Genomic DNA, 13,516 nt, shown 5'->3' on the forward strand with positions numbered 1-13,516 from the left:
CGATATGTATCCTCTATGCGTAGAAGGTGTGTCGCACTATTGAATGCAGGTGGTGGCCACACACGGTACTGACTTGTGAAATTCCATTCTGACCCCAGGGTAGATCAGAAGAGTGTTCTAAGCCCGCGTGTTTCTAAAAGTGACTTTTTACAAAAGAATATTGTCAAACATTGGTGTCTTGTTATCATAACAAGACACTGTTCTGATCCTTTGATTTTTAATAAATTGACCACAAATTATTTATGCTATACCTTTCTGTTTTTGTTCAGTATATATTAAACAAATGTTGTAAAATTCGTATTGTAGCGTTGTGCGATACTCGACTACATAAAAAATATAAATAATATAAAACGATACCAGAATCAAGAGAATAATGCAATTACCGAAATGCATTTTAATCAGCTTTCTTATGGTGCCGTGTTATAAAACTTATCATAAGTGCAGAGTCCTCTATGGCTGATTAATTAATCTATACACACGGCAATTTGCACAGTTTGTGATCTCATATGTCTACTAACAAATAAGATGAATGCATGCAGAGTAAATTTATGTTACAGGTGTGTATAGTTGTACTTTACCAGCGGATTGGGATGGGGAGTGGCATGACAGTAGTGATACAACACAAGACATTACGATTACACGGTCCAGCAGTTACGTTGTAGGCTGGGGCCTGACTGTGTACTCCAGCGCTTTTACTTCTTGGACCTGTGTAGACGAAGACACGTCTAACAACTTTCTGCTTTTTAAGCAAGTTACATCAGCACATTTATTTAAAAAACAAATAAAATTAGTATATCAATTTTATTTACGAATGGAAAAAATTGATTTTTTAATTACGAATGGAAAAAATTGATTTACATAAGAGAAGGATCCATCTCTAAAATTAACTACATCGTTTTTTAGTATAAATAAGCAGCAACATTGCTTATCACTTTTATATACATTATCTCACCATTTTGGTGGGATATTATAGTTATATGATTGCATTGTTATTAGCTCTATTCAAGCTACAGGCAAATTATCCGTTTCCTCCCTTTTGTTGAAGGTCAAATCAAACAGCAGATATATTTGGGGCTCCACATGACACATATCGTTGCATGAAATGGGAAAAATTGACAGATTATTCTTATTCGTATTTAATATATGCAAGTAGGTCGCATTGAATCGTTTTATTATTATTTTTTTTTGCCAATCATTATATTTTAATAACTTTTATTCATTTCATACTGTAAAAACAAACATTGATTTGAATTTAATTTAAAGATATCGAAATCAATGCGCAGGGCAAACGAGTACTTGTTTTGCCGAATAATACCGTCGTTGACACTAGTTCAGGCTGCAATCCAAGTAACGGTATACCTTCTACAGTCGAAACCGTTGTGTTAGTCAAAAAAGGTACATTTAAAATATACCAAACTTATAAATTACTTATAAATGAATAATGAAACAACTGGAATATGTAACATTCACTCTTGTTTCAAGAAATGCACATTCTCTTATTAGGATACATTGCAAATGCTACACAGAATTGCCCAACGCTTTTATTAGGGCGTTTCAACTATACTTTTAATGATGGGTCTACTACATACTGTAATGGAACAAGTGTTTGGGATGTCTGTTCCGATCGAACACGAATGGTCGTAAACTATACCCTATGTTCAGAAACACAATTTTACTCAAGTAGGTTATTATCAGATTTTACCACTAAATTGTTGTTTAAACCTGTTAAAATATAATGATATAATGTAACATTGCATTATATTTCAGACGGTGGTATTGCATATTGCGCCTATTCGACATCTGTAGGAAGTACTTACTACGTCACAGTGGTCAATGCTGACAGAACTGTGGATTTCTCTTACTCATTCCGATTCACTTGTTATGTATGTACAATGCACCTGAGATTCATATTTTTCAATAGATAGTTCATGTATCAAAAGTCCAAAGTAATCTGGCCTTTTTTCATACATAGGCTGTGAGGAGTTTTGGTGGACTTGTATTTGCTAGTGACAATAGAGGGGTGTGTCTACCGAATCAGGGCCCACAAACCAAATCGGCGACAGGAACCGGAACACTGACCTTCTCTGCTTACAGTATGTATATGATATTGAAATCGTCATCTATTCTTTATTTTGTTTTTATTTGATGTCAGATTATTTTGAATGTTAAAAATGCATTTTTTTCATTATTGTTTTTCAGAAACATGTCGTATGTATGAATCAATTTTTTACTCGAAAACGTAATACATTTAAATTATCGGTTTCCTAGATGAAAAATTTCGTTTTTGGTAGAAGAAGGGCTGGGTGGTCAGGATCATTTAATGCTATATACATATATATACCTTTGTAGTAAGATAAGATTTTCAACAGACTTTACAGATAAACATGTTTCCTTTGTTTAATTATAGTTTATGACTGAGATATCATATATGAAAGTTTAAGTTTAAGCTGATAGATTATTTTATTACCTCCAGTCTCATTAAAATTGTTTTTCGACATTATGCTTTGTTTTTCTAGCATTTACTTCAGGTACGACGGTAGAGACTTCTGGTGACAACATCGGAGTTATTGTTGGCTCTGTGACGGGGGTAGTTCTCCTAGTGGCTGCAGCAGTAGGGGCAGGAATTTTGATATATAAAAATATCAGCGCATCTAGATCTATTCAAAAGCAGTGATTAATTAACTATTGCTAGTATATTTTAAGTACATGATCCAAGTATATAGTTAATAAACTTATAGAAATGACGTACATTGTACTTTGACACGGTAAGAAGTCCAATATCGACAATGTCGGTTGGGTGTTTTTTTTAATTGTGGGTCCAGTGCAAAGCTCTGGTGGGAGCCCAGGGGGGCAAAGCCTGGATTCTTTGGATGGAAGCTCCTTGATTCTAGAGAATTTGAAGGATAAAAATAGTCTTCCAATTTTGACTTTTGTGATATTTCTTCTCGTGATTGCTCTTAAAAGTAATAAAATTATTTATGAATTTTAAAGGTTTTTTATATTTGAAACATGTAGTTATCTCATCAATACCTTCTGTCTTGCAGATATATAATAACATTTTCTTTTATTTTTATGGGGGCCCAGGAGCAAAGCCCCCGGAAATTCATTGATTGCATAGATTTTGTAGGGTAAAAATGAAGTCTTAAAACATAAACTTTTGTACTTCTTGTGATTGTACTTAAAAGTAATAAAATTATTTTCAAGTTTTTAATTGTTTGTATTTTTGAAACCTGCAGTGATCCCATCAAAACCCTCTGCCTTGCAGAGATATTAGAATTTTTCTTACAAATGGCTGTAAAAAAAATCAAGTTCAATGGGACGATGTAAATGAAGTTTTAAAACACTATAACCAATTACTTAAAGGAAGGTAACTTGTTACATTTAAAAGAACGTAACTAAAATGGGTTTTCTATGTACGTCACACCACTGCAGACACGTGTTATGTTCATACTACATCGTTGAAATCGGTCCAATGTAGAGAAATCTTTTTTATTTCCAAAAAGAGGATAGTTAAGACTTGCAATTGTACATTTTTGGCAGAACAAGTGATTTAACTTCGTTTTGACAATTTTAAATCCGCCGCTGATATTAAATTGTTGTTTCCCATCAAGGCTAAAACAGCCATTTCCCCCATCAACAATTAATAAAATGAAGCGCAACTGATAATAATATTTAGCAAAACATTTAAAAATCTGCACAGTCAAAATATAAAGTTCTATCACGTTACTACTATGAAAACGTGGCTCAGCAAACACACTCATCATAAGACTTTTCCGATAAAATTAATTAGGCTTAAAATATTCAACGCGAATTTTTTTTACAAAATCTTGAAACTATGTTAAAAATTTGTTTTAACATAGTTAGACCATATGTTGCATTCTATCACTTCGGAACAATTAGACTGTCTTCACAAAAACCAACTGTTTGATTACTCTAGCAATCAAATAGACTGAGGTTACAAACCAGTGAATACCGACTGACTAGTCAAACCCACAACCTACTCCTCCTTCATTTGGTTTCATAAATCTGGAATTTTTTATCAATTTATTGTCATGATAATCTGCAATTAAATCGTAATCTTAAGAACCTATTTCCTGTTAAACAATTAAAATACAAAATAAGTTTTAAAAAACCTTACTGAAAGCATCAGCACTTTCATTATCATATCCCAGAAATCCACGTAACTCCTGTCCAAAATTGGAACGTATCGTACTCCCGAAAGGCTACCTATTGTTTCTTTTCTTGATACTGAAAATACCTTACCTAAGCCTAGTGGCGTTACATGTAGCAAATCATTATAATAGGATCATTATGATATTCTTACACAACATCTTAAGCGTACTCCTCGGCAATACGTATAATTTTATTTCTTTTGTTTAAATTTTTTAAAACAGAGTTTAAAGTGTCAATGGTAGACTCATTATTGTTACTTTTTGACAAGTTTACTGCTTTAAGAATGTCATTTTCTCTTTTCTCTTTTCTTTGAAACTTTGGTCTGATACCTTTTTGTCTGTTGTTTTTAAGCCAATTTTTATTCGCCGAGATTTTTCTGTTTCTATCTCTGTTTCCTTTACTTTTTGATGAATTTTAACGAGAATACACGTACCTATCAATGCAGTAGAACTGAAATAGATGAAAGAAAAGAAACCTAAGATTTCATTGATATTTCATCTATTTTTAGCCATAGATATTACCATGAACAAAAACAATTTTCTTACGGAGGTGTATAATAGAAAAATTTCTACATCTTTTGTTCACTTGGAAATACTTGGGACGTCTCGCGCAATTTTTCAACGTTATCACCAGGGTATTTACTATTGTGTCCATATGAGGCATCCGGCAAATGCTTCCACGTGCGCACACATTCCGCTTGCATAAGTAGTTCTTATAAAAACTTGAAGTTTGGTTTAGTATTTATATAACATTTTACTCAGTTTTAATTCAATTCATTTACCTTAAGAGATGTAAACATACATAACATACAGTTTGACCTGTTAATTCAAGAATGCACATTTTGTCTCACGCGTAAGAATTTCGATCGAAAGGTTCATTCAGTAATGCAGTTTGACCTCGATGAACTGACCTCAATCATAAGAAGATGCTCCATGAACTGACCTCGATCTATTGATGTTACATAATAGTAGCTAGGAAGACGGCTTGATTTATAAACAAGGTTACGTTATAATGCGACCTCAATAGCAAGTTATGATGGCATTCAATGTTTTTTAAATTATTTTAATACAACTCTTTGTATACGTGCTAATGCTCTTTTAGAGCCCTACTCAGTATTCTGAAGAAGAAGATACGTTAACATTTAATAATTACGTTATAAATATTAAACTAGACAAGGAGTTTACAAACGGCTTTCCCCAAATTTATTTCAAAATTAAATTTGTTGACGGTTTATAATGATGAAATTATGGTGTACAGATTCAAAATATTCTATATTTTTTTTTAAAACAATACTTTTTAAATTAACATTATTGTTATTTTACATCAAACTGATCATGTTAATTGCTTCTTGCTATCAATACATCATTATTGCCGATCGTTCCTTAAAAAGGAATACTTGTTCATTTCGGTCGCACTAAAAAGCGCCCGGGAGCGCCCGAGAGCGCCCGGGATTATATTATAGCGCCCGGGAGCGCCCGAGAAGCAAATATAGGCGCCCGGGATCATAGATTCTTCTAAGATTGGTCTTAAAAACTTTTATTGTTAATATGTATGCATACACTAGAATAAAAATCCGGGGAATTGTAATAATGCAATAAACAAGAAAGACAACTCTAAATTGTAAAATCGCGTGTCATAATCCAATTATTTACCTGACAGGTAGCGGTATCACAGCTGAGTCCGTTAGTTACCTGTGGTGCGGACTAGCAGGATACAGGATAAAGAAATACACAAAGCTGTCAAATAACATCCCCTCTCCATCGTCTCATATAGCATGTCACGATATTTCAAACATTACCTGTCAACCTTGTTAGTTCTAAAATTGTCAAATTTATCCCAATCGTCTATGTACAAGGATGTGTTGTCAGTTTGTTAATTCTCCAAATTTTTTCATAAATAATCAAGTCTGCAAACACAAAATCATTTCCTATTTGCAAATCATACGATCAATTACTTTATCAAATTATTGACAGAAGAATGCCTGCTCTAAAAAGGCGTAAAATTAAGGCTTCTTCAAAAGCCACTTTATTTTGTCCGTGCGGAATATGCAGGAAAAATTGCCAGAAAGCTTGCATTTGTTGCGACATTTGCAACGTTTGGTATCATCCTCATTGCGAGAGTTTGAACCTGCAAGAATTTGAGATGTTTAAAATTTCAAATTCCCTTAGATATACGTGCACTGGCTGTTTTTCCGGAGAAAACGACCCATATTCTTTTACAGCAGCTTTGTTGAGACTGGATGAGGTATGTACAAAACTATTTATGATAAGTTATCTTTTACAGTAAATATCATTTAAAATTCTGAAGTCTAAATCAGCGCGGTAACATGTAAAAATACATGGCAAATAAACTTTATAATTGTTTCGAAAAAAAAATTTGATAAAAATGAAAATAAATAATTGTTTAATTTTTTAAATCTCTTTAAAATACCCCCCCCCCCCCCCCAAAAAAAAAATGTAATATAAACAAAGCCGACATCGGACTCTCTTTTTGTGAAACCATACATCAAAAACGGTTCTTTATCGATCCATCAAGTAAAATTTAACATTTATTATATGCACGTTAGAATTAAACGAATTATAGCTAACTTTATTTTTTCTCTATTTTTAACGACTTGACTCCTATCTTAATGCATTTATTGTAATTCAGGCTTCAAGGGGGAGTCTAGACAACTTAAAGTTTGTATGCAGGAGAGAACTGGAAATTCTACCTAAAATTGAAATCCGCCATCGTGCCTCGGATGACCAACTTTTAGCTTGTACTAAAGACTTCGTTTCCGAAGCTATACTGAGGCGATGTGGAATGACAGATAGAGGTAAATATAATTTATTATAAATTGATTTAAAGATAATTTTAACAATATGAAATATGGTACAAATTATTTTTCAGCCATTTACAATGTCAACTTGATGATTTATCTGGTACGGAAATAAGCGGCAAGAACTTGATTTTTGGTTCAGATGAGGAGAAGGCAATGACAAAAGCCATTAGAAAATGTTTTCCGGAATCCTGCCATGTTTTATGCAACAGACATATTGAGGAAAATTTCAAGAGGCAATTGCGACAAATGATTGGAGAAAAGGATGTAAATTTTCGCTCCATTCTTAATGACATTTTTGGAGACGATGGCCTCTTAAAATCTCCCGATGACGTTGAGTATGATTTAAAAACTATGGAATTAGAGGGAAAGTATGAGGAACATGTTCCCAGAAGCGCTAGAGGGGGCGTTTCAAAACGGAAAATCTGGAGTTTTTATCGCTCTATTGGATAAACTAAATTTTGGCACAAATGTATTTATAATTACTTAGATTTTGAACAAAACGTAGTTAAAACAGAAACTTGGAACATAATAAAATGTTTTAGTGAAATCTTCCGCGGAATCCTGAATGGATCCTGAATGTTACCCTCTATGTGCTGCATGGAAAGTTCGGTCTTCTTCCACCTGGCTTAATCTCGTTTCAGTCTTAAGAAAGACCAGTTTAAAAAAATATTTTAAAATGGTTCATTGCTCTCCGATGATCTCTTTATGTCTAAACGGCTCTTTATATACTACTACCTAGCTACTACTTGTATAACTACGCATAATAAAGTAGTCCGAAAATAAAATACAACTTACATAAACTATTCCATTTAAATTACATGTACATCTGTTCAAGTCTTGCATTTATTTGGACTTGTTTCATTTTAGCTGTCAAAGTATATATATCTTAATGAAGAAGCTAATCCTATATCCTAATTGATCGATTTGAATAAATGTACATGCGTGCGATGCGTTGTTATTTTTTAAAGCTCTGTGATGAGCAATACTCAGTTTCAGATAGAATGTAGTACGAGAGAGGGAGATGTGAAAGTTCGTCCGTAATGAAGAAAGCGACAATTTGCTTGTTTCTCTCACTGTTGATATCACGTACCAAGTTAGGTAAGATGCTTTAATCATTAACGAAAGAACATTTTACATTCGACCATATTATACGCACTGAATCGTCACGATAGGATAGTTTTATACGAAAATAGTAATGAAATTTATAAACTTTGCATAATTTTCTTTGCATTTATATTAGTCAGGTTGTTTTAAAACTACACAAAGCACAGAAAAAATGTAAAACAAATCAGAATTATAAAAACAAAGATGATGTGATACACGTGAGGAATCTCCCATTTACAACTCTGTTCAATGGTGTATATTCTTCATATGATACATGTAGATTAACTTATTCAAAATGACATGTTGTGATTACGAACAATGTTCAAAATCAAAAGTTAAAGTTAATGTAATGAAATGCTCATAAATGGAAGTATAAATCAGAACTTTTTATAATCATTGCAATCGTTCATCACCCAACTGTCTTATATGTCTCCCAGCAAAAAGTACATAGAACTGCTATTGAAATGAATTTGGCAAGTTACGTTCGCGTCTAATGTTGTTTACGCAATGGGACAACTATGTAATATTTTATCGAATGCAACGTTTTTCTGGGCGAGAACAGTGTCAGCTTTTAAAATTTGAAATCGCGATGGGTCCCTATTTGAGTGACTTCATCATTGATAAATCTTTATACACTGTATTGCAAATTTGAAATTATCACTACTTACTGGGTACAAAATTATTGTAAAGACCTTGACTTAGTAATATTGCATTAGTATCAGACGGATGTGGCTTTTTCTTCCTGTATATGTTTTTGAAGGGTTTAATCTTTAATCACTACACGCTTCAAAATACGTTACTTCTAAATGCATTGTAGTACATTTATAAACGTTTACTGTTCACACATTTTTTTTAACACAAAAACTTTTGTTATCATAGGGCCATCGCTTAAAAAAGACGTTTCAAAATATACAAACTAATTCACTCATTAGTTAATGTAGATTTCCCATCGGCAAGTTGACTGAGCGAAATGGGGAATACATGCTCTATAAGTTGTACAAAGAATATAAGCATGTAAATATTTCTGATTTAAAATCATCAATTGGAAAATTCTATGGTTTGTAAAGACACATTATTCAATGCAAATACCCCTATAGATTTTTTTTTATGTTTTTAAACGTTTATGTTTAAATTGTAGTTATATCAAATAGTCGAGGACTTGTATACATTTCTGATGTCAAAATTTACAATGAACTTCTTTCAAATTAAAATATTCGCTATCAAGAATTAAAAGCTGCTTTATGGTTAGTTTACAAAGCGGAACCAGGTCTGACTGTGTCCAGGGATCTAAAAGATATTTTATTCGCCGTGTGGTTTTTTTTTCTCAAACATATTGCTTTATTCGTTATCTATGGACTAGATTTCTGACTTTGCCCTCCTCCTTTTTGAATGCTTAATTATTTTTACATTATTACATATAACGTAGCAAAACAAAAACTGAAAATCGTGTCTACACACTAGTGTGAAAAAGAAAACAGAATACAGCGTGCGGCTGTGAACTGTGTTGTACACGCGGTGTGTGCCATCGAAAAGGCAATACATGTAAGGATGTCGAACGACGACATTTGTCTTTTTTTCTTTATCTATGGACTTCTTTTACCTTAAAGGCCCTGTCACACCAAGCTGCGTCCCCACGGCGTGTTAACGGCGTTCTAAAATTCATGGAATCGCCGTAGGATTGCAAGGAAAATTCAGAAAAAATGTACAGTTTTATTTGAAAATTTTACAAGTGGAGATGTCATGGCGTCCTGACAGCAACCGATGCGTTCTTACGGAGCTCCCACGGCGTGTAATTGCGTTTCCACGGAGTTCTACTTGGCAATTAACTGCGCTCTCGCTGAGTCTCCACCGAGCGCCCATGACATGCTAGGAGTTTTTACCGCGCTTCCACGGCGTGCTCTGCGCGCTGACTGCGTGCCCAAGACGTTCTTTACTTCTTGGTTGGTTAATATTAATTTGTACAATTGTATGGGGAACAAACAAGAAGTTACAACAAGTAAATTAATTATTAAAAAATTGTTTTGATTTTATGAAAAGGTACATTGTAATTAAAACATAACTACTTTTAAACAATTTGTGAAGGACTAGGACAAAACTAGGTATACAAAAAAGATCCACTATTAGTTGTTAGAAAGCATAGAAAAGATGTGAAAACATCAAAACCAAATGGCATGAATTCCATCTACGTCCATTGATAGGTCTTGTAATATTAGCAAATGCTACTTTTTACATAGTCATCTACAACCAGTTTGATAATTATTACATCGCTTGCTATTGTACAACAGCCATTGTTCAAGTTTTCGTGGTCTTGATGACAACGCACTAGAAACGCCGTGGGAGCGTGGTATAAACGCAGAAGAAACGTCACGAGGGCGCAATGAACGCAGCATCAGCTCTTTGGGGTCTGTGTAAACACAGCCAAATGAAACAACTTGTTCAAACCCTGTGGATGCGCGGTAAAAGCGCAGTGAGAGCGCGATAGAGACGCAGTGAGATCCCAAAGGACTCTGTGAGGTCTCCGTGCAAGTGCAATTGACTTATCACTGCGTCTACACTGCGATTAGCTGCGTTCCTTGAGCCCGCCGACGGAGCTCTCATGGCGCTGCTGGAGATCTTACGGCGCTGTCACGGCGACCTCACTACGCTTCTATGGCGTGTTTATCAGAACGCAGAGCCACGGCGCGTACTTTGTGCATGTTAAAAGTGCGCGCCGTCGCATGGCGCTTTAAAACGTTCAAGGCGATCCCACTGCGATGAAAAAAGATGCCGTTACGTTGTTACGGCGCTGTAGGAGACTTTACTACGTTTACCTTGGCGTTTTACATTATTTAAGGACGCAGCGGGATCGCCATGAGGGCGCAGTTCCGATGTGACAGGGGTTTTACATAACATAACATTCATTTTACGTAAATCATTATTTTAATAGAATCATCTTTATTTATGACTTCAATTTCTGTTACAATGTACCTTTTCATACAGTCAAAAAAAATTTTTAATCACTTATTTACTAGTTGTAAATTCTTGTTTGTTTCCCATACAATTGTACAAATTAATATTAACCTACCAAGAAGTAAATAACGTCCTTTTATTAGATCTACAGTTTATGAACATGTCAATTTTGGGTCACAGGTGATACTGGTTGTAGCCTTCCAGTAGATTGGGACGGAGAATTTCATGATAGTAGTGATTCAACACAAGACATCACTATCACTCGGTACAACAACTACGTTGTTGGATGGAGCTTAACTGTGTTCATCAGCACTGTTAGTTCTTGGACGTGTGTAGATGAAGACAAGTCCAACAACCTACTGCTTTTCAAGTAAAGTTGTTATATTATTTGTTTGCAATAAGAATATATTCTTTATATAAAGCTACGTGCTATATTAGTGATATCAGCATTCTCTTTTGCTAACTTAACAATGGCCTTCTCTAATTCGTTTTAGGTCAAATCAAACAATAGATGCATTCGGCGCCCCATATGACGCATATCGTTGCATCAAATATGGAATGTTGACAATTCATTCTTATTCGTATCTAATTCTTGCAAGTACGTCGTATTGAATCTTAAATGAAATTTATTTTATTTTGCAACTTATCGAAGTTTCGATACATTTTATCGATACGATACCATAAAAACCACTATTGCTTTAATCAACAGACATTCAAATCAATGCGGGAAACAAACGAGTACTTTTTATGCCTACAAATACCGTCGCTGATATTCGTTCAGCCTGCAATCAAAGTAACGGTTTACCCTCTGCAGTCGAAACCATTGTATTAGTTAAAAAAGGTAATCATAAAAAAACTAAATTAAATTCGATGTAAAAGAATGTTGAAACAACTGAAATATGTAAATTTCCTGTTCTGTTTCCAAACTTGATCTTTTATAGGATACATTGCAAAGGCTGCTCAGAGTTGTCCGTCGACTTTCTTAGGGTGTTACAACTATTCTTTGAATGATGGGTCCACTACATACTGTGATGGAACAAGTGTTTGGGATGTATGTTCCGATCGAACCCAAATGGTTGTTAACTATACTTTGTGTTCAAAGAAACAATTTTTCTCAAGTAGGTAACATTTTAATTCTAACTATCCTTAAATTTACTTGTCTCGCTTAATTTATTTATCATATTGTACGTGTATATGTTTGTTAAAATATGAGAGTGCTTATATAACGTTCTTCTGCAATTTAGACGGCGGTGTTGCATATTGCGCTTATTCGACGTCTGTAGGAAGTAACTACTACGTCACAGTGGTCAATGCTGACAGTACTGTGGATTTCACGACCACGTTCCGATTCACTTGTTATGCAAGTACACTTCCTTTAAGACTTGGTCTTCTTTAAAGTAAGGACATACATATCAAGTTTTGTTTTTGTATTTTTTTTTATCAACAACAGGCTGTAACGAGTTCCGGTGGATATGTATATGCGAGTGACAATATAGGAGCATGTGTACAGAACCAGTCCCCATATAACAAATCGGTGACAGGAACAGGAACATTGGTCCTCTCTGCTTATAGTATGTGTATATCATTGGTATTAGAACCAATGTTCATAATGGATTTTGAATGTCGTTTGTTTATTATACCTTTGTTTTTAATTACATGTTTTTAAATTTGTTTTTCAGAGACACGTTGTAAGTATGCATCGATTTATTCTTTAAATTTCTGATTCGTGCAAAGACATCCAATGGACAATTTAGAAAGGGCATATCTTTGTTTAAAAAATAATGATATAAAAGTCTGCTCTGCTTTTTCAGCATCTATTTCAGACGTTACCACAGAGACTTCAGATGACAACATTGGTGTAATTGTTGGCTCTTTAGCTGGGGTAGTTGTTCTTGTAGCGGCAGTGGTGGCGGTAGTTTTGATTTATAAAAAATGTCAGCAAACCCATTGAGTAATTACATGTATGCTTACTTTTTTTTTTAAATAAAACACCCAATAATCATGGAAAAGATGGGTATAATAGATATGATAAAACATGTAAATATATCAGTGCCATACATAGACTTTCATGGGACATATTTGAATAATAAATCATGTGCAATTATTCATAGTTATTTATAATGAATTGATGAATTTTTAATCTAACTTTTTGTATCTATTCATAGTCATTGTACGAAAAAAATATCAAATTATGTTACATCAAAGATTACTTTTGTTCACAAGTATGAAGTTCGCAAATTATGCAAAACAAAAACGATTTTTATGTAGACGTGTTTCACGAAATGAATAGGGTTATCTCTTGATTTTTAATTGACTTGTAAATATCAACGCATAACGAAGCCGGGCTGCGTAAGTATGACTTACAACCAAATAAGTTAATGCTTATTAAATACAAACTACTCAATGTTGTTTTCAACTGGCAGTAGAATATATTACTGTTAAAGTTGTAAGTAAATGGTGTGATCTATG

General features: G+C 34.0%; 1 protein-coding gene and 1 long non-coding RNA gene across 2 annotated transcripts; both read left to right on the forward strand.

The window, feature by feature from the left end:
• Window positions 1-930: 930 nt before the first annotated feature.
• On the forward strand, window positions 931-2,093 carry LOC105339857 (uncharacterized). Its single transcript, XR_010711164.1, has 5 exons — window positions 931-1,149; window positions 1,264-1,395; window positions 1,504-1,680; window positions 1,768-1,883; window positions 1,973-2,093. It is a non-coding gene; the product is annotated as an uncharacterized lncRNA (long non-coding RNA).
• A 5,881-nt stretch (window positions 2,094-7,974) lies between these two features.
• Window positions 7,975-13,025, forward strand: LOC105324561 (uncharacterized). The gene is made up of 7 exons (XM_066076804.1): window positions 7,975-8,092; window positions 11,228-11,417; window positions 11,542-11,645; window positions 11,757-11,888; window positions 11,989-12,165; window positions 12,292-12,407; window positions 12,498-13,025. The coding sequence occupies exons 1-7, from the start codon at window positions 8,035-8,037 to the stop codon at window positions 12,711-12,713; spliced, it is 993 nt and encodes a 330-aa protein (XP_065932876.1). The 5' UTR covers window positions 7,975-8,034; the 3' UTR covers window positions 12,714-13,025.
• The last annotated feature ends 491 nt before the right edge of the window (window positions 13,026-13,516 follow it).

Source organism: Magallana gigas, chromosome 2, assembly GCF_963853765.1.
Source record: "Magallana gigas chromosome 2, xbMagGiga1.1, whole genome shotgun sequence".
In the NCBI taxonomy this organism is placed as follows: domain Eukaryota; kingdom Metazoa; phylum Mollusca; class Bivalvia; order Ostreida; family Ostreidae; genus Magallana; species Magallana gigas.

What these genes read in the sequence shown, in the direction of transcription:
- LOC105324561 (XM_066076804.1), top strand. Translation starts at nt 8,035, where the DNA reads ATGAAGAAAGCGACAATTTGCTTGTTTCTCTCACTGTTGATATCACGT. An exon ending in GATATCACGTACCAAGTTAG is followed by an intron (nt 8,093 to 11,227) that starts GTAAGATGCTTT and finishes TTTGGGTCACAG; the next exon opens with GTGATACTGGTTGTAGCCTT. An exon ending in CATTGTATTAGTTAAAAAAG is followed by an intron (nt 11,889 to 11,988) that starts GTAATCATAAAA and finishes GATCTTTTATAG; the next exon opens with GATACATTGCAAAGGCTGCT.